The sequence below is a fragment of the Haemaphysalis longicornis genome, unplaced genomic scaffold (assembly GCF_048455015.1).
Source record: "Haemaphysalis longicornis isolate Haplotype H1 unplaced genomic scaffold, Haemaphysalis longicornis Haplotype H1 scaffold_20, whole genome shotgun sequence".
NCBI classification, from domain to species: domain Eukaryota; kingdom Metazoa; phylum Arthropoda; class Arachnida; order Ixodida; family Ixodidae; genus Haemaphysalis; species Haemaphysalis longicornis.
Genome location: NW_027526296.1, coordinates 5030310 through 5051079, shown reverse-complemented (window position 1 = coordinate 5051079; position 20770 = coordinate 5030310). Strand labels below are relative to the sequence as shown.

The window sequence follows — 20770 nt, the reverse complement described above, 5'->3', positions numbered from 1 at the left end:
TTCTCTGCCGGGCAAGGAGGTCTTCGACCTTCCGGCAGGGCGCTTTGCGCCAGCCAAACTCAACGAGCCAATCAGCGCCCGGGTCACGAGACTACGAGGTCAGTCACGTGCGCTCCTCGGGCCTCGGCGCGCCGCGGCGTCGGCGACTCGGCGCGCCGCTCGCCGACGCCGCGGCGCCGTCGACTCGGCGAGCGCCGCAGAGTCCCGTCACCCGTTCTTCCCGGCTTGGCAGTGCTCACTGCTCCCCCGTCGGAGAGGGCGGTGACCGGTTTGCATCGCCGCCGGCGACGCTTTTGTGCGCGCGCGCGCGCGCTTGGCCTCTAAAAAACGGCGGTGTTTCTGCGCGCGCAGCACGGCGCTGCAAGTGAGAACGCACCTCAAGGCGGTTAAAACCTCCATAGCGGAGGGAAGGGTATCGTTTTTTTTTTCCCTAGGTTATTGCACTATTCGCTTAGTTTTCTTAATGGCGGCTTCTTCAAAAAATCAGTAATGCGCTATTAGTGGCTAGCACATCGCTATCTTGCCAGTGCATAATAAAAACTCCCCTCAGCCGCCATTCTGTCTCTTTCATGACTGGAACTGCGCACACACACTCACACACAAAAAAAAAAACCTACCAGGGAAGAAAACACACACCCGGTCCAGTTTTTTTTTTTTTTTTTTTTTTTTTTTCGCGCAGTTCCAGCCATGAACCATATTCATCTAGCCCGGCTTTCCACAGCTGCTTCTGCTTCCTTCCGCTCAAATGATCACGTGCTCTTTTTGCGCTCACAAACAGGGCGTGCACTTTCGCGGCTTAGCACGTTGCTTGGGCTTCCGGGGCGTGCGCGCTGAGCAACTTGAGGAATAAGTATCTGTCCAGGGCCGAGACAGCACGGTCGCCCCATGGACACCCACATCACCAGGCTCACAATAAAGTTTTTCCTCCTCCTCCATCAGGCTGCTTTGGTTAGTAACCGAAGCGGGGAAGATGAGAAGGGAGACATTCAGCAGATATAACCGTCGCGCTTACGAGCGCTGCTCGGAAAAAAAAAAATTTATCCGGACACTCAAGTCTTTTTATTAGCTTCTAAGTCGAAAGCATGATGTACTACTGTGACGTCCACACATCGACACAGTAGCCAAGCTATTTTGTCGTCCTAATCCAACTTAATCCAATCAAATCATTCTTAGTCTACTTTATTCTACCCTAATTTTAATCCACCATAATTTATGCTAACCCCCCTTTGTCCTACCGTCATCCTCAATTCGCGTTATTCATCTTAGTCCACCTTAGTAAGCACTGGTATCAATTATTAATACGTCATTATTCTATCTTTATTTTGTTCCACCTTAATTCATCCTGATTCATGTTTGTTTCGTTTATCCACCTTAATCTACTTTAATTATACCTTAGCGATCATTAGTACCAATCCGTAATCAAGCATCATTCCACTCTATCATTTTTATCCACCGTAATATATCTTATTCCACATTTATCCCACCCCACTAATCATTACTATTAATCACTAATGGATCATTAATGCATTTAGTAATCATTATTTCTCTTTAAAACACGGCTGGCATGTTTTGGTTCGCTTCCGTCCTTCCTTGGTTCAGTTAGGTTTTTGCATCATTCAGGCCGACGCTGAGGCCATTAGAGATCAACTTCCAGTGAGACATACAAGACTCTCGCCTTAAAATATTGGGGGGGGGGGCACGAAGGAAGCAAGCCGCGAGGCGCACTTTGGGTATATCTTTGACGACCCTGACGGTGACCGTAATATAAGCACGCCTAGCTGGCCGCATCCCGCCACTAGAATTTCTGCGCCGTGTTAGTTAGAGATTCGAAGTAACGACATATTACAATTTAGTTGCGCCATAAATCAGCTGTGATCTGCCTCATTTGCGAGGTGGTGGTGGTGAAAACATTTATTACGCGTTGCAGTTATCGCGTTCGCGCTCAATTCGGACGTTGACTGCGTGCGGCGCAACTGCCTCTCTGCGCACTGCGCAGCCTTTGTGCGCATGCGCGCCGGCTGCGTGCCGCCGCTCGCCTCGGATGGACTTCGCTGTTTTGTGGAATTCAAAACCTATCGTTCCGTGGGCAAAATGACAGTTGGTATTATGCCCACCAATGAGCGAGAGGCCTGACCAAGTGCTTTAGCGCGCATGCGTCGCGGGCCCCTGGCGCATACCGCTACTCTCCTCTAACGGACTTCATCCGGGCCCTGGTAGCCGCGGCGGCCCTCTGGACCGCCCCCACCCCCTCACCTGATCCTTGAGTATTAATAAAGTTGTTTCTCTCTCTCTCTGTCTGTCTCTCGGAGTTTTTGTATATTTTTACTTGGTTCGAAAAATTGTTTCGTGCGCAAAATTTTGACGGTTAGATTTCCCTCTATAAAAACCGCGCTAGTGACCGCATCTGGGTGCAGTCGATTCTGGCAGTGATCGAGAGCTGTACTCTGCCGGATTGAGGACGCTAGTATTACGTGGGCCGTCATCCTGTTAGCAGTGGTTATAAGCGTTTGCAACAAGATCGAGCTCGCCACTTGCCTCATCACCCTGGAACCCTGGAACTGACGGGGGCGACCAACCGTGAGTACTTGAAATTTTTTCTTAATGCTGGTTAGGGCGCACAATTATTCAAATTTAATACATCCCAGTGTTTTCGTCAATCGGTCCTTATTAATATTCTTTCGTTGTTGTTGACTGTGAAATCTGGTAAAGGCAGCATTCTGAGGTCGAGCAGTTTGCCGAACGCTTTTCACTCGATACCATTTCAACGAACATTACTTTATAAGAGGTATTTTGTCAATAGTGTTTGTAGTGATTTTTTTTTTTTTTCAATACAGGTGTTTGAGCTGAAATGTTTTACTGAATGCTGCTCGATTGCCAGACTATGACTTCGTTTTGTTTGGAACAAAGTAGATCGTTTATCTGGTCCGTACAAGTCTCTGACAGTGTATAGATGGATCCACTGCTAAAGGGAACAACAATCTAGCGCGTACCCGCCGCGCTCCGCGAAGAGCGGAGAAACCGCGCCGGTACATGAGCGCAGACCGCACGAGGCGGGAGAATCTTTATCCGCGTGTCGTCTGCTGTGGCGCGCCGTTGCTCCTCAGCTTCCAAGAGTAGGCTGAAAACAAAACAAAAAAAAAAAGATATCGGTGTTGGATCCCTAGATTTTTACAGCATGTTTGCTGCGAGCCGCATTTCACCTTGATTTACATTGTTCGTACGCCTTGCGTTTTAAGGCTTATCGGTTTGAAGATTTCTCTACTCATAAAAAAAAATGCACAGGGCGAAGTTCTCCTTCACAGAATTGTCATTAAAATAATTTTGTTTGGTGTCTCGTAAACAACGTATGAACATGTTTATTTTTTCTTTGTTTCGTATGCATGTTGTAGGGCTCATTCAGCCCTGTTCTTAGGTAAATGATATTTTCCTTTTTTTTTTTTCAACGCTTCTTGTTTGTCTTCTTCCTGCGGTAACCCTAATGTCTAATATTCATCACTCATCAACGTAGTCACCCGCCATCTGGTGTAGCAAGCCTTGTCCCTAGCAGGGCTGACCTCACCAGTTTACATTAAAGAGCCTTCTCTCTCTCTCTCTATTGGCGCTTGTTTTCCGGAAGAAAATTTTTCGCCCTCGCTGGTGACGTTATTTCTCCTACCCAGTGGCGCAAATCCATAAACATTGCAGGGGGGAGGACCCCCCTGACCCTACCATGATTTACGCCACTGCGAGTCTCGCCTATAGTAACCTCTCTGTTGCTAGAAAAGGGTATACTTATTTCTTAAGTGTTCAGAACTAAAACACTTTCGTGTAGTGCTCCGCAGTTCCCAAACTCGCGCGCAAAGCATGTCGCCTTGTGTCGACTAATCCTACTAGTCGTAAAAATTACCGCAGCACTTAAGCCCGTGACTGGGGTAAAATTTCACGATGCCTGCTTTCGTTGCGGGGCCAGTCGACGCGAGGCGATACGCTGGTTCGCGGCGGTACGGTGTTCGCTGTGAGGTTCTCAAGGGACGAGTAGGGCAACGTGTCATGGAGCGCGTGTCGCGGAGACGTCCGCCGTACGGCGTCCGATCGCGGCGTATGCGACGTCCTCCTGACGGCGGTCGTTCGCGGCGCGTACGACGTCGTTTCGTGGCGCGCGTGTTCGCGGCGACATCAGCCGGACGACGTCCGGTCTCGGCGTGTGCGACGTCGTTTCACTGCGCCCGTGTTCGCGGCAACGTCCGGTCGCGGCGTGCTCGACGTCGTTTCACGGAGTCCGTTTTTGCAGAAGATACAAAACAGCGCAAAAAAATGGGACTAAGAAAGAAGGGCTTCTTTCTTAGCCCTCGTTTTTTGCGCTGTTTTGTATCTTCAGATTGAACCAACTGGCCCCGCTCGAGACGCTACTTCCGTTTTTGCGGCGACGTCCGCCCTACGCACGGCGATACGGCTCCAGCGCGCGATTCGGAAGTTCTGCGGCAGCGCAGATCACGGAATTGTTTTAGCTCCAAACCAGTTCATTAAAAGACAAACAATAGCGCTGATGGCAACGCTGAGTTACCCAAGTAAAAACTGCAGAAAAAAAGCCGCAAGGTTTAACGCTATACGTGCAAAAAAAAAAAAAACAGGTTTGCAAGACTCTCCGCGCAGGAAGCAAAATCACGACGCCAGCAAGGACGCTGTCAATGTTCCGTTGCGTTTATGGACTGCGTTTAGCATTGTTTCATAGCGTGCACAATTTAAAAAAAAAACGTTGCAAACAAATCTTATTGGTGTTAGACACAGCAGCAATTACAAGCAGTGTCTACATCGTTGCTCGAGCCCTGTATGGCGAAAAAAAAAACTGATTATAAAAGCATACCCTCGATTGAACGAGCAGTGAGAAATGCCTCTAATAGGTGATCCTATTTTCTAGATAGTACAGAAACTTTTTTTTAATTTATTTCCACTCGTCCTTCTAAAGTGTGCGTTCCCAACTCTTGCAAGATGAGCGTCATCGGCGCGCTGTAGCAGACGAAACGCGGCTGCGACCGCGTCGCGTGCTGTGACCCCGCCTCCCCTATCCAATGCTCGCCACGTTTCAGAGTCTCCGCTGTGCGGAATGCGGTGGCCACTCTGTCGATGATCCTTTTAGCAGTGGATGCAATTGGTAGTGTCTGTGTTTACTTCGTAATGGCGAATGGCGTAAATAAAGCTGACTTGCCAGCAATCCACATCGAAAGAATGGACCAAAATTAAAAACAAAAGCAGCCTGAATGGCAGCAGAGCTAAATATGTGTGGCCACTGGTGTAAATGTTTGGCGGTACGCATTCGTCACTTCGAACAGCTAAATAGGAAATAAGTTGTAGTGTGGGCGGGTGTCCATGGCTAGCCTCCTAATTCCTTCAAAATAAACGGACGACGTGGACTAGTCCTGAATCTCGCGGGAAATTTCTCACGCGCCATTTAATTGCGGCGCAGTAAAAGTTGTCCGGGAGTTACTTTTAAAAATTATGGTTATGCAATATACAAATAGCAGTGATGAAATGCTCAATGTACTAATTCTACTGAAAAATACTCAGAGTTATCTTCTTTTTGTTCTATGTTATTCTAGATGTCCGACGAGGAACCTGGCCCATCACCAGCTAAAGGTGCAAGGCAGCAGCAGACAAAAGACACAGGCTCCGCACGAAAGCAGAAGTTTCGAGAAGCATGGTTGGAGCAGCCGGAATTCAAGGGATGGCTAGCCCGTGCACCCTCCGGTGACCCCCTGCGCGCATTTTGCAGGGCTTGCGGCGCATACATTAGTGCCGGATCCAGTGACTTGCTGCGTCATGCCGACACAGCGGGCCACAAAAAAGCCGCAGCAGGCCTCCAAAAGCAGACCCTTCTAACATCGATGTTTGCAACCGGCCCCGTCGATTCCCATGGTAACAAGGTGAAAACCGCGGAAATCAAACTGGCTGCATTTGTGGCGGAGCACAACTTGTCGCTCAGCGCGATTAACCACCTCGGGGAGCTAGTCCATGAAATTTTCCCCGACTCGCCCGTTGCTCGGGAGGTGCAGCTGCACAGAACAAAATGCACTGCAATAATTAAGAATGTGCTGGCCGCATCAGAAACGGAGCAACTTTCCAACTCATTGAGGAGTTCAATGTTCTCGCTCTTTGTGGACGAGGGAACGGACATCTCGAGCACAAAATTTCTGTGCTGTGTTGTACGTTATTTTTCTGAAGAGAAGCGAGATGTAGTAACACAACTCCTAGAAGTGATCCCAATGGATGCAACAAATTGCTCCGCAGAGGCTCTCACAGCAGCTGTTGAAAACTGCCTCTCAGAAAAAAAGATTCCTTTGACAAACATCCTAGGCCTGGCATGTGATAACGCCAGCGTTATGGTTGGCGAGCATAATTCCCTGGCCCAAAAACTTCAGCACAAGGCAGACAGGAGTTTCGTGCTGATTCGATGCATCTGCCATTCCCTCCACATCGCGGCCAGCAAAGCCGCAATGAAGCTTCCAAGATACCTGGAAGATCTTCTGCGAAACATCTCCAACTACTTCAGTCAGAGCAGCAAGAGACAAGCTCAACTATCGGCACTACAGGAGTTCCTCCACACTGAGAAAAAGAAGATTCTGCGGCCATGCGAGACCCGATGGCTCGTGCTTTATGCGTGTGTTGAGCGTGTACTTGAAGAATGGGAAACCCTGCGACTCCTTTTCTTGCAAGCCTCAGTGGAAGACCGAATAGTGGCCGCCGAATCCATTCTAAACCACATGAACTGTGCCACAGAGGCCTATTTCAGGTTTATGAAATTCGTGCTAAATTTTTTTAACAGGCTTAATGCGCTCTTTCAAAGTAACGGAAACCTCATAGGGGAACTCCAGGCAGAGAGTCAACGCCTCCTCCGATGTCTGCTGCAGAACTTTGTCCAGCCGTCTGCTCTCGAGAGGGATGACGTAAATCCCATGGACCCAAGAGTTCTGCTGCCACTTGAAGAGGTATACCTGGGCGAAGGGTGCAATTCTGCGCTGAAGAAGTGTGCTGAAGCTGGAATGGACGCTGAGGTCCGCGATCTTCGTATTCGCTGTCTGTCGTTTTATCAGACAGCCGCCGTTGAGGTCAAAAAGAGGCTTCCAGTTTCCGGGCCTTTTTTTCATGAAGTGCAGTTCGTGACCCCCAAGACAGCCCTCAGCGCAGAAGCTAGAAGGAAGCTACCTGCGTTGCCGACGCTACAGAACCGCTACGCACACCTACTGCCAGATGCCAGCCGAGTCGAGGAGGAATGGAGAATGCTGCCTTCCTACTTCAGCAAGGATGAGAAGTTGACGTTGGAAGACAAACCAGCTGCTTTGTTCTGGGCCGATCTACATCAAATGAGAACGTTCGGAAACAAGCAGGAGTTCCTCAACATCGCAACCTTGGCTCAGCTGATACTATCTTTGCCCCACTCCAATGCTGCTACTGAGAGAATTTTTTCGCACATGGCCGACGTGAAAACCAAAAAGCGCAATAGGCTTGGAAATGAGAATCTCAACTCCATGCTGGTCATCAAGTCTGCATTCGCAGCTACTGGACGCACTTGCCTTAACATGACCGTGGAACACAAGCACCTGAAGCTCCACAGCAAGCAGATGTACTAAACAGCGCTACGTAATTTTTTTTCTTTTAGCAGGGACTGCACTTGATCTCATTCCTGTGATTTACTCAATGTCTTTCATATGAATACTAGTAGTTCTTCCGATGCATTTGTTAGTTGGAATTTTTAGGTCGTGTAGCAAAGCAGTCTACTGTTTTTTTCACAGTGCTGCCTAGCAAAGCAGCATTTCTGTGTAGTAGTGATCTACCTTCGTGTGTGTGATGTTTCTTTTCTGCATTGCAATATTTGATGTTTTGATCCGCGTACACATGCCGAAGTATGTAATGCATGAGCGCAGGTGTAGTTCGTGGCTAAGATTGTATTGTCAGTTCTGTTGCCTATCAGAAGTTGTACAAAGGCTCTTTTTAATTTATTTGCCTCGGTCTATCATGTAATCTACAGCTTTGTAACCGTGGCATTTTCAACAAGCAATTTGTCGGCGGCATGCTGCAAGATTTTTGTTCCAACAAAGCAATGTTTTTGTTATATTCGTCGCTATATGTTACGCTTGCGCTATATTTTTTGTGTAATCTGCATTTAAACTTTTTATGCATTAGTGTTTTATTTTCATCAGTCTAGTTGTATTTCTTGGAACTGTATTTTTATTGCATCGCTTTGAATGATCCCAATGACTTGAAAGAATGTCAAGACCTGGTGAACTAAAATAAACACATTGTTTAAGAAACGTTTTCTCGAGTTGTTTTATGATGTGAAGATCTTCGCCAGGAATTTATGAAAAGCTGCATGTAAAACGAACGAGAAAAAACGTTACTGTGTTGTGGGCATTGCCGTCACGAGCACGCTACAATGCCGTAGGTTGCTCGTCATAAGCTATGCTCCTCTCATGACTTGTGCTGCAAACAAGACAAGAATAGACATATATAACAGCAGCGTCATTCAGGCACTTAATAGGCTGCAGCCAGCAATGGCTGAATGCCGTAAAGACGAAGGCATGTTGGACCCCTTATCGCTTTTATAAAGTGGCAACAGAAGGGGCAATAAAGCTGCTACGGTTTCGTTGCAGAAATGCCTGTCTTTTTTTGCCACCAATATGCAGGATAACAGCATCCAACAAAGATCAAGATGGAGCAAGAGGCCAATTAAAAGTGGTCCTAATCTTTCAGAGCCTGCTCGGCTCCTTCATGAGGGGCAACTGATTTCAACCATAAAGAAGCAGTTATATGCAGTAACTCCTTTTTTTTCTTTTTGTACTCGTTTCTTGCTGTAGTACATCTGACACCGTGGGCGTGAATGGGGGGGGGGGGAACAGCACCTCTATTCAGCACTCTCTAAGTTCCTTGTATGTGCCAGGACTCATCTCTGTAAGTAATTTGTTTTGGTGCCAATCACCTTTGCACCTGCAAAGCCAATCCTGTGGCCAGAGTTTTTGAAGTGTTATCGGTCAGTGCTTGAACGTTCAGGTTCCAGCACACAGGCTGTCATCGTAATAAAGGAAGACTGTGCCACGGTCTTTGCGTCAACAAGGTACAACATCCTGAAGCGCTGTTTCAGAAAGCCGCAGGACAGTAAAGCATGTTGTTGTGGTTTGACCGTAAAGCATGGTTTGACCGGTTAGGCAAAATCAAGACCGACTGCTCTGCGGCGGCCGTCTTGGGGTAGAGGGGGGGGGGGGGGGGGGGGTTTCACAACACCTACGAGGCGCCAGCCGAATTTTCGATATCCACTCTCTGTTGGTCGCGCAGCTTGTTGAATTTCTTCTTCCAGCTTGGGAAGTTGCTTGTGTTGTCCTTGGAGGGTGTCATTAATTAGCTAAACAAGAGACAGCGGATAGGCGCTGTCTCCGAGGGTGTATCTCCTGTCCACTGCCGATAGTGCACCTGTAAATGGGCTTTCCCGCATGACTCGGCCGTCGTAAGCGAGTCCCGGGAAGCCGATAGAGACGTTCAAATGTTTGCTCTCTTGGATGCAGACGCCTTGTATGCGCCCAATGGTGTTCGGGTATGCCTGCTTTCTGTTGCTTTTGGCTAGGAATCCAGTCATGATGCGGGCCCTTTACACGCTGTCGGACACGCATATTGCGCCATCGCTGATCGAGTGAAGAGATTTCACAAAAACGGTCACAACACGCGTCAGTTCACTATTCCGGCACATCGAATTTCCCGGCGATGCCGTACACAGAGGTCTGCGACCCAATGTACACAAGCGTACACGCCTCACACGCTGATAACTGCTGGCGCCCACACACGGAACTTGGGGGGGAAAAGATGACGACTTGAAGCACGCACTCAAACAAAACGGTACACGTGGCTCGGGACAATTCAAACAGCCTTTTGAAATCGAAATCGTAGCACATGGAAACGACAGTCTTGTAGTAATTCCGGGCGACGTTAGAACTCGTCATCACTTTTCGGGTACAGTAGTTTCACAACCTCCTGAATTTAGAGTGTCATCGTGCCATCACCCATCACTGATCACACTTTCCTCAGACGGCTTGCGTCGCACGCATAGAACGAACACAACACGCCACCACCGCGCGCTTTGCTGACGATACCGACGATATCGCACCCATAGAGTTTATCACGCTTAGAGCTAGTGAGAAACTCTATATCCGCATCTGCTTGATCTTTTTTTCTTTGCTAGACGCGACAAAAGCGCGCGTTGACTGCTTGAACTGCCGCTGGTGCTCGCTGCACCAGTACGAAACTCATGCAACTCATGCCTCATTTTAGGAGGCGTTGCTTTTTTGTTAGTTTATGTGGCAAGCCAAGCCAAGTACGAGAGAAATGCTTCCATCATAAGAATTTCTCACTAGCTCATTGAAAAACTTTATAGCTACCTATATATATATATATATATATATATATATATATATATATATATATATATATATATATATATATATATATATATATATATATATATATATATATATATATATATACATATATATATGGAGAGAGAGAGAGAGAGAGAGAGAGAAAGAGAGAGATTTGGTAGCCAAAGCCTGATGTTCGACACGGTAATAGCACAAGTTGACATCGAACACGGTACACGTAGTTGTACAGCTCACGACACCGGCGCTATCGTTCAGATGAAATTCACGCTTTACGAACGAGTGTCTCACCTTTTGCTAACACGAAGCAAAATCACTTCTTGCTGCGCTTCGTCCCTGTGCATGGGGCATATAACCGCTCTTCTGTGGTCTTCAGAACGCTGTCACGATATTTCCGCTATTCTACGACTCGCACGCGAGCCCCGCGGCTTCTCTCGCGCACCGGCGCCGCTGTTGCTCCGGCAGCTGCAGCGACCGTTACCCCGCTGTCGCGCATGCGCGCCTAAAGTCGCGCCGGGAAGAGGTAGAGTGGGAAAAACAGTGAGAGAAGGAGGGGTGTTTTGCTTGCCCCGCGCCGCTGCGACTTGGAGCGCGTAAATCAAAGAGGAACTAGCAAAAAGTCACCTCGGACTGGTTGCACTTGATGTATGAAACGGAGTATAGGCTTCGCTTTACCTAGCGGCAAAGCATCGGCGTCACATAGGCGTTTTTCCCTCTTCGTGGCGTCTCAAACCAAAGTCCGGTTCCGCTTTGAAATTTCATTTTCCCGTGCAATCGTTACTGTTCTCGCAATCTTCTAGACCCCTGAGCCTGTGTGCCTGCCTGAAAGCGTCTTCTCCCTTGCAGGTTATTCTTTACCCAATTCAGCCAATCGGACACTGCCGGCTCGGACATGGTGAAAATCGGCATCAACGGGTATGTCGCCGTCACGCCCGCTTATTTGCTATGCGCTACCGCTGTTGCGCTTCCTCATTGCTTCAGCTTGCGTCATATATCGGCAGCGTTTCCGGACTTTTCGCGTTTTTCCGCCTGCATTTGTAGTTGGCTAGCCGTGATGCCGGGCGTCTCATTGACGTGACCTCTACGGCGGCTGTCATGGCTGCTAGACAAGCGACGCGGCTTCGTGCCACTTGAAGAGGGGCTCTATTCAATTTGTTATTGTGTGAGCGAACGAGCCGCCGCGATGTGTTATCTGCGATCTGAAAGATTTCGCGCTTCTGCTGGCGGTCGCGTATTATTCGGCTGAGGGAACGTAACGAGCTCGGCGTTCCGCTTCGCAGATGGCTGCCCCCAACGTTTATAGAACCAAGGTCAGTTGTAAAACTTCGAAGTGTTTCCCGGCGCCGCCGCACCATGCCGCATTGATGGCGCTGCAGTCGCACCCGGCTCCCGCGCGGAGCACCGGGTGGCTGAGGTCAGCACGTTCTGAGGGATACACCTGCCGTTGTGCGGCTAGCGTCTGCGCGCGTGCGTGCTTGCGTCAGTGCAACGCTGTGAAGGCTACACAAGTAGTCCGCAAAGAAAGGAGGTGTATCGCTCCGCGCTGTTTTGTAGCCGAGTGGTCTAACGCGTCGCTCTGGAGAAAAGACGCTGAATTTTGAAGTACATGGGTTCGAAACCGCGTTCCGACGTTTCTTTTTTTTTTATCACATCTTCCGCGAGTTCAATTCTAAATCTCATTTCGTTCCCAGTAACTTAAACACTACGCGCATGCGGAAATGAACTGCACGTATGGGTTCTGGATGCATACCGATGTTTGACCAGCAATTGCTATTTTGTCGCGATTCTATACCATTGTCAGCTACCTCGTTGATTCTAGCTAGAACTTTGTGTAAGAAAAACACGTTATTCATTAATTATTTAGCACAGCTGCTCTAACCAGGGTGAATTACCAACAGGTGTTTGCTTTCAGCTTTTGTTTTTGCCGTTGCCCTGACGATCCACTTCTTTATGGGCCTCTCTTAACACACTCAGCATGTTATTGATTATACCGGGCCGCCAGCAGAGCAACGGGTTCAGTTTTTACCGAAACATTTGGAACCGACTTTGGCACTGCACTCTGGAGTAGCCCGAAGCTCTTGGTGCGAATAACGTTATCATTTGTTATTCATGGGAAAGGACAAAAAACAGATTTCTGTACCTTAGAATACTGATTTCTGGCACAGAAACGCATAATATATATTTTAAATTTGTTATTCGCCCCTTTCCAGTCCGAATATATGCAACATTTTTGTGATTTCTTGTGCGTGATTTATTTCTTCACTGCAATATTTCACCCCGGAAGCAAGAGTTATATTTTCTTTTGTGATTGGAGAAAGAGCTCTTTAAGCTAGGCACTTATTCGCAAGACAATCATGGATAGGTCAATTGTTTTTACATACGGAACCCTGATATGGCCCGTTTTTCTGTGTCAAGGAAATGTCTATGGTATAGGTGAATGATGTGACGACAAATAACAGTACTAGCTCATGAGTTGGAGATTTGTTGCCATACATTTGTATGGAGACAAACAACCGTATTGCATACAGGGGCAATACGGTTGTGTGTCATACACAAATATTCCAAGAGGAGGCTGACTTTCGCGGTTTAAAAAACAAACTTTATTTATAGAAGAGCACCTCTGGTCGATTTCCTGGTGGGTTCCGACTTCTTACTTTCCTTCCTGTCGCCCACCCCGTTTTTGCAGAGGTTATATGACTGCTCCAGCTGTATACACTTCACGACCGAACAGGACAGCACTACAATGTAGGGTCTTTCATAGCACGGGTCACTTGGTGACGTTAAACTCCACAGACAAAACCACAGGACGAAGACACACATTTTGCTTTGTCGCGGTAACAAAGCCTTTTCGGGGAATCGGCGCAGCATGAAGAAGCGCGAGCAGGCTGGATAGAAAGGTGTCCACGCTCCAGCTCTACCAGTTGACCCTCGTGAACAAAGCCGCCACTACTGACAGGAGACACATTGCTGGGAAGTTCATCAACGATTCCCCCCTGCCGTGCCTTCGAATTCCTTGATCGCCCGCAGGTACCTGCGGCGCCAGACAATGATGCCAATATTCCGTATTCTCCTATCATAGGTGAAGCCCGTGTCCTTCATTAACCTCCACAAGGTGGTTTTCGTGAAGTTCGGCAAGTCGTCGTCTTCGTAGACAGCCTTTCGCACACTGTCCAGTGTCGGGATCTCCCTCTTGGCGTACATTCTCTTCACATTCAGACGGATGGCATGGACTGTGAAGCTGTCATGCTTGACGGTCCGCGTCCTTGACATCGTCACGTCGCGAGGTCTTCTCTTTGGAGACACCGAATTCCCACGCAGACACTCCGCCTTCAATAGAGAGTTTTAGCAGTACGTATGCTTCGTTCGTTACGTTCGTTACGTTGCTACCGGGTTTACCGGGACCCGACTGCGCATGCGCCATTTGTTCCGTACGCGGCCGGCGTCTCTCCCGGCGCTCTGCTTCCGTGTTACCGTATCCGGAGCCCGCAACCGGCTTGCTCGGGTGTTAGAAACTTTAGGTTTAGCGTCCTGGCGAATATTTGATCGCCGCTATCTGTGCAACTGCGAATGACACTCCGTAACACAACGTTTCACCTCACTATCATCCCCTTTCTCGCATGTGAAACTTTATTTGAGCTACAACTGCCGTGAGCGACCGGTGACCGAGACATCTGCGTAGCCTGTTTCGATGCTTCCGAGGCAGGTATCGCCATCTCTCGGCCACTCGCCGCACCGCGCGCCGCGGCATCCATGGCCGGTCAGCATATGCTTGCATCGCGGCAGATATATCTGATCGCCGCTTTTAAAATAAGCCCCGAGAACAATCCCTAGCACAATTTTTCACCACACTAACACCTACTTTCTCGCAGGTGGAACTTCGTTTTAGTGATCAGATTGATTTGGAAGAACAGCGACAAGCGGTTGCTACCGTGGTCTGCGCCGGTTCGAGCCGCTGAGTGTGCCGAGCTGGCAGGCGCGACCGGCGTGTGCGCGGACTGTTTCCGATGCAGAAAACGCTTCACGATTGCCTGCTTTATCCATTTCTTGCGTACAAACCCGCGGAATCTACAAATTCAGCTCAGCGATCGTCGTAGTTGACCATGGTGCAAAAACAGTGGGCGGAGCGGCGCCGACGAGGCATCGCACACCCGCATCGGGCCATGTGTCTCAAATTCACGCGTACGACTAGTCGTGGTGACAGTCGTAACGATCAGTCGCATACGAATCGCGTGTACCAATTGTATGTACATGTGTCTAGCGCTTCAATCGGGCAAGGCCAAGGCCATTCCTCCACGTGAACGGCGCGCGACCATGTCGTCACCTGCGCTCGCTCTGGTGCCGTCGCCGCCACCGCAGCCCCTGCCTCACGATGCGTCCGGCCGAGCGCGATTTATTTTAGATTTGCAATGCTTTAGGGGAAACTGCGTTGTTTATTTACGTATTTTTAGCGTGCGGATTTTTGCAACTACTCGGCTAATCAGCCGTCACACGGAACGAACGGTACGACGCTACGGAGTGCTAAAACACGTTTTCCGTCTCACTCTACGGAAAGAACCCGGTACGTACGCGCGCATGCGCAGTCGGGTCCCGGTAAACCCGGTAGTAACGGAACGAACGGAACGAACGTAACGAACGTAACGAACGTACTGCTAAAACTCTCTAATTTCGCCACGGTACGGTGAGATACTCCGGTGTCCTCGCTCACAACACTCAGTACTTCCTGCACAGATTTCACCGGGAAACGCACCCTGGTACGGGCGCACACATTTGCAATTACTTGCTTGGCGTTATTTGACAACTTTGATGCGCAAACCCTCGAAAAAATACGTACAGGAGACGTGGTCCAAGCTGGAGAGCTGGACGCCATTTTTTCAACGCTGCCTGCCTCAAAGAGTAAACAAAAAACGGCGTTCAAGGTTGCGCGGAGAGGGAAAACCTGATACGAAAGCGACAAACATAAAATACAAACTCGCATATTTCGATCGTTTGTCCGGCAACACGGGCGTTTTTTGTCAAGCTGATGATAAATATTTATGCTTTAAGGTTGCCGGCGAAGCATTTATTGTATCTGGCGCACCGCAAGCAACCCACTACTTTTGGTCGCGGAAGCACACAGCGCAAACAAGAGCGCTAGCTTTGACAGCGTTGCACCTGATGTATGAAACGGAGTATAGGAGATGGCATTACTGGGTCTTGCGGGCACCGTTATGATCTAAATAGAAGCAGACTTAATTAAACCAACGAACAACATTAGCACCGCTCAGTAGCAGGCGCCCCACCCCTCTCAGACTACCGCAACAAGCGCACTCGCGACGATGGGCGAACGCTCAAAAATGCAATTCTGACCGGCCGTGGTTCGCAACTGACGAGATTTCTTGGCCCATAAACAACGCTCGAGTTGGCGACGCTCAGTGGAAGATGCCCCACCCCCTACTACCGCACCAAATTCGCTCGCAACGACGGGCAAACGCTCAAAGGAATCCAATTCTGACCGGCCGTACTCTGCGATGAAGGAGGTTCCTCGGCCCGAACGCCGGTGCGCTCGTTAAAGCACGAGCGATCGGCAAGTGCCACGCGGTCGATGTCGTTCTCGTCAAAACGATGCCACTAAAATGCGCGTGCATTACGATGCATGCAGTGTGGGAACATCGTTACGAATTTTTGTAACACGTTTTGGCTGCAGGAAAAAAAAAAAAAAAAAAAGTTCTTGCTGGGTCGTTTGTCGACGTGGTACCGGTGCTACGGAAATGCCAACGACGGTGTCGGATTCAGACACTGCGGTACGGCGCTATCGTCACCAATGGTAGATTGGCCACAGTATACAGAAAAACCGTTAAACACGCTCTACAGCAAGAAAGCGATTTTAAGCGTGATCGGAATGACAGATGAACGCTCGCTTGTGTTGACAAAATTGCACAACGTAAGCCCTCACCTGAAAGCCGACAAGGTCAACTCAGTGTTGCCAACCAATGTCGACCGGATCGCCCCACAACGCACCTCAAAAAGCCCTACATCGCCCTACACAATATTCCCGATAGCCCTACGCTCCGCCCTACGCCAAAAAATTGCAATTTCCTTATTTTAAACGGTTTTATTTGTATTGTTTTTTAATCTAAGAATTTTTGTTTGTACTACTTTTAGTTATTTAGCTTTGGTGCTTGCGTGCGCGTGCGTGCGTGCGCACTCCAGTTGTAGATGGTTAGGCGAGCACTATGCCGGCGCCCGGTTGCACGGGTGGTTACAGGGGAAACCAAACTCAAAGGCAAGGCGCTTTTCTCGCACTTCAAGTTACTTCGGCCTTCGTGTAGATATATGGTACCGTGCCAATGCGTGTCTCGACCGAAACCTCTCAGCCAAATCGCGCGTGTGGCGTGAAGTTTTACCCTGAGGACATAGCAAAGAGCTACACCCACTTCATTAACAGTGAAAAAGTAGAAACTGAGTGAGGAAAGTGGAGCCTCGTCGAAGGAGGTGTCCCGAAAATATTTCCAAACCTGCTTCCTTTCCTTAGTCCAAACCACCGGCGAATAGAAAGAAATTTCCACGCCGAAACATGCAGATTGTTGCACAGACCTCGTCTGCACAGAAAGCCAAAACAAGCGCTAACGGTGGAGCCGAAGAAAGTGCTGCAAATTTAGACGTGCTGGCAGCGAGCAGTAAACCTTCGTTCAGAGACATGGAAGGAGTTCGTTTTTCATTGGCGAGCAGGCGAAAGAATGTTGGCAGAGATTACAATAGAAGTTATGTTGGTTTTTTGTTGTTGTTGTTGTTCAGAAAATAGAGGGATAGCTTCTTTTCGTTTAAAAGTGTTTCAATCGGGGAAGAAGTAACTATTTCGGTCAGCTGCTGTCTCCGCTGCAGTGCCTAGAAGCTCTGTCAATAGCGTAAATACAGTTACTATAATCTCATTTACCGGCACGAAGGAATGACACGAGGTAGAGGAGATTATAATAGCTAGCCGTATTTGCACTATTTACAGAGCTACTAGGCACTGCAGCGGAGACAGAGCTACGGTTTGTGCCGGGCGCACTGCGATCGTCGTCCCATTACCACGCGAAGCTGATACTTGACAGCCTATTCTTTTCGCCAAGAGGGATATCCCGTGAAAATATCTCGTTACATTGAAACTAAAAAAAAATATCCACTTTTTGGTTCTTTTATTCAACCGATAAAGCTTTTTTAACGAAATGATGACGATATGTTTGCCAGCCTTCACTAATGTCTCTGCAAAACGCACCAGCCACATTTCCTGCCTAGAGAGTTAGAATATGCAGCCGCCTCAACAAGAAACGCAAATGTTAAATGGCAGACGATGCTCTAAACGAACGCGGAAGTGCAGCCACAAAGCCGCGCGGCCTTTGAAATGCAAGCGGCTACTGCGCAATGGTTGACGCCGATTGAGCGCCGTAGCACCGGTGACATGTGGCTAGACTTACCACTTACAAGCGTAAATAAAAGGTTATAAACACGGTGATCGGCATATTTCGCGATAACGCTCGCAACGGCAGTACAGATGCGGCCCGCGCTGCTTTCGCTCGTGCTTCCCCAGCGGCTGAAGGGAGCCGGTTGCGACGGCGACGCCACCTGGCGCTGTGGGTCGCTCGGGCGCCGTATTGCTGGTATGGCGGAGGCGGAGTTTTAAAACTGACCTTGGTTCTATAAACGTTGGCTGCCCCACCGGGGACGCCCTGTCCGGCGAAGCGACTAAAACCCGCCCGCCGACCGGACGTTGTTGCCAGCATACTCGAGAAACGCGTGCTGGCAACACTGATTTGTTCCGACCGCGACCGACGCTGGACGCTGCCCCTCATGGCTATGCTGGCAACACTTGCAACGCGCCCGGAACAACGACCGTGTTGCGGGCGCGTTTTAGCCACGACCGGCTCCGGTCGTGGGTTTTAGTCGCTGTGGTCTCCTGTGATGCTGCCCAGCACGGCTCAGCACTACAGAACCTAGAAGCGGGTATCGCGCATCAGCCGATCTACAGAAGAAGCCCATCTCCACTGTGCAGCGCCGGAAATGTGCCCATCTTGCTGGTTGCTTTCATCAAACTGCTGCTGAGTGTTCTCCGTGCGATCCTTGTGTGAAGTTGGCTCACCTTGGTGCATTTGGTGCAGCACCGCCACCCGTTTGTGCCAAGGAATCTGAGAGTGGAATGCGAGCTTTACGCTCCCTGCAAGCTTTCGACATTGGTGCTGTGCTTCTTCGTGTATTAGCCGGCGTGCTTCCGGCCGTCACTTTTATCTCGTAGTTGTGATGGAATATGCCTAGCAATAGTGACTAATTACTCAGGACTTCTATGAATAACCTCATTCTACTAGAGCCTGCAAGCTCCGCTTCGGTATGTTTGTAGTGTATCAGCTTGTCAAGTCTGTTTGAATTTGTAGTGTATTCTAGGCTGTGGGATCTTTAGTCGTTGCATAATTTGACGCGTGCCAGCATTTGTGTTCCGTTTAGAAGAATCTAAAAAAGCATGTAATCTTAAGTTAGTGCGAAGGGTGAACAAGGAAACGGACAATGCATTTTAACTGTACATAGAAGCTCTAGTTACTGCATGTGGCTTGTGCTACCCACTATGATGCCTGCATCGCTTATTAATTTCAGCAAGGTAGGTACAAAGACATACACAGCAGAAAAGTGCTGCGCTGTTTTATGCTTGTATTTGGCGTTAGGATAAGGTGCTGTTTTATACCAAATCACCCAGGATTGAACTAACAGGATGGACGCTACTTGCAACTGATTTATTTAGGGTATGTCCATCATGTATGAGAGAAGCAATAACAAAAGGCCACAAGCATTCGACCAGAGCACACACAAAAAGAACTTATCTAAGAAGGCACATTCCTTGGAGTAGATTGATAAAGAGGGGTCTCACTCACACATATTGTTCTTCTTCATTTGATACAAACTTAATGTGCCATTACACCACAGCTTCCTTCCGCTATTTTTGATTATCAATTTGGGTACACAATTGCAACCTTTGCAATGAAACAGCCTCGGTAATTTTCTACCGAAAGTGCGCGTTTCCAAATGGTCCCTAATACATTAGGTCATTTGGCTTATGTAAACTTGTCAAGTCAAGGGTGTCTCATCACACACTTAACAAGGAGCTTAGCATGCTTCTTACGACAAACTGTTTGCAAGTGTGCTGAAGAATGGCACATGCCCACTCGAGGATTGGCAAGGGCAGGGTATTATTAGTGCGCACGCACTAGGGAGGCTGACCACGAGATATTCATGCACGTGTCTAGTGCCTCAAAAGCCGAACCCCTCCGACGCAAACGCTTGAGTTTGTCCTAAGCATTTCCAAATTGGCCATTTAAAGAAAAAAAACCAAAGGAAGAGCAACTTATGCTGCGTCTCATTCACACACGCTAACGACAAGCGGGTTCCATCTGGGCCCACTTAGTAAGGGCTGTAGCTGCACAGGATACACAGAGAACGACAGTTAGGAGAGTAGGGTAGATCATATATACAGTAGACGCTCATTAGTACCCCTGTCACACGGGCACTTTCAATCGCGATCGAGTTTTCAAGCGCGCTCGACGCACTGCCGCTGCTACACGGCCCGTTTCAATCGCGATCGAACAGTTGCACCGGTTGCACTCGTGTACGCTAGATGGAGCTAACATTGTACTTGCGGCCGGCGTCTGGTAACTTCTCGTGGTCGTAGGTATACGTAACTATGTAAATGTTACCTCACGCTTATTTGGGTCAAGTTATTTGACGCAGTTTGTAGCGCTAGTTGAAGTTTTCACGTTCTGTGTCATTACTGAGCGGGGACGAGAGTATCGCCGCTTTCGTTCGATCGCGCTTGGAAGCCTCGATCGTGCTTGAGAAACCAGGATTGAGCTCGAACGCGATTGAAACTGCCGTGTAGCATGGATCGACTCAATCGCGATTGAAAGTGCCCGTGTGACAGGGGTATTAGACAAACTCGAGGAAACCGTAAAAATATGTATTACTGGAAATTGTAAGCTGAGGTTTTTGCGTTGTGGATGTTACAAGCAAGCAAAAGTGTTGTTCATCCTATTCATGGAGTTCGTCTTAACCGGAGTAGAGGCGTGAAGGTTTGGGAAAAGAGAGCTGAGCACAACCAGTGGTCAATTTACTAAGACAGCAAAGAGGACAGCCGCCGACTGTGAGAAGCGGGGAGCTCAAGCTCAGTTTTCTTACAATATATATATATATCCGGGTTCCGGCCTTTGCGGCTTTATTGCCTCGTATTCGTGCCGTGCATATTGGCTCTGCAAGCTAAATAGTCCCACGGGTGGACAGGCAAAGTATTTCAACTGATATCACTGCTCAGTGTCACACTCGTCAGTCTGAACAAAAAAAAATCAGAACGATATTCAAACTGTGCTTCCCCCGCTCAA

The 20770-nt window shown here is 48.7% G+C and overlaps 4 protein-coding genes across 4 annotated transcripts in view; 3 read left to right on the top strand and 1 right to left on the bottom strand.

Annotated features, from left to right (window-relative positions):
• Nucleotides 1–10849, bottom strand: part of LOC144172326 (mitochondrial 2-oxoglutarate/malate carrier protein) — a 139602-nt gene extending 128753 nt beyond the window's left edge. Inside the window, exon 1 of the mRNA XM_077701087.1 lies at nt 10686–10849. Within this exon, the coding sequence (XP_077557213.1) occupies nt 10686–10738 (53 nt within the window). The 5' untranslated portion in view covers nt 10739–10849. The remainder of the gene's footprint in view (nt 1–10685) is intronic.
• LOC144172342 (uncharacterized) lies at nt 5577–6461 on the top strand (the record flags this gene model as incomplete). Its single annotated transcript, XM_077701101.1, has 1 exon — nt 5577–6461. A coding segment is annotated over exon 1 (885 nt), but the record flags the coding sequence as incomplete, so codon positions are not given.
• On the top strand, nt 6446–8055 carry LOC144172323 (uncharacterized). Its single transcript, XM_077701081.1, has one exon. It carries the CDS (start codon nt 6471–6473, stop codon nt 7602–7604), a length of 1134 nt encoding a protein of 377 aa, XP_077557207.1. The 5' UTR covers nt 6446–6470; the 3' UTR covers nt 7605–8055.
• A 186-nt stretch (nt 10850–11035) lies between the features above and the next one.
• The window catches only part of LOC144172325 (glyceraldehyde-3-phosphate dehydrogenase 2-like), a 47988-nt gene continuing 38253 nt past the window's right edge, over nt 11036–20770 (top strand). The window contains exons 1-2 of the mRNA XM_077701085.1: nt 11036–11131; nt 11241–11309. Coding sequence (XP_077557211.1) covers nt 11287–11309 — 23 coding nt within the window. The 5' untranslated portion in view covers nt 11036–11131; nt 11241–11286. The remainder of the gene's footprint in view (nt 11132–11240; nt 11310–20770) is intronic.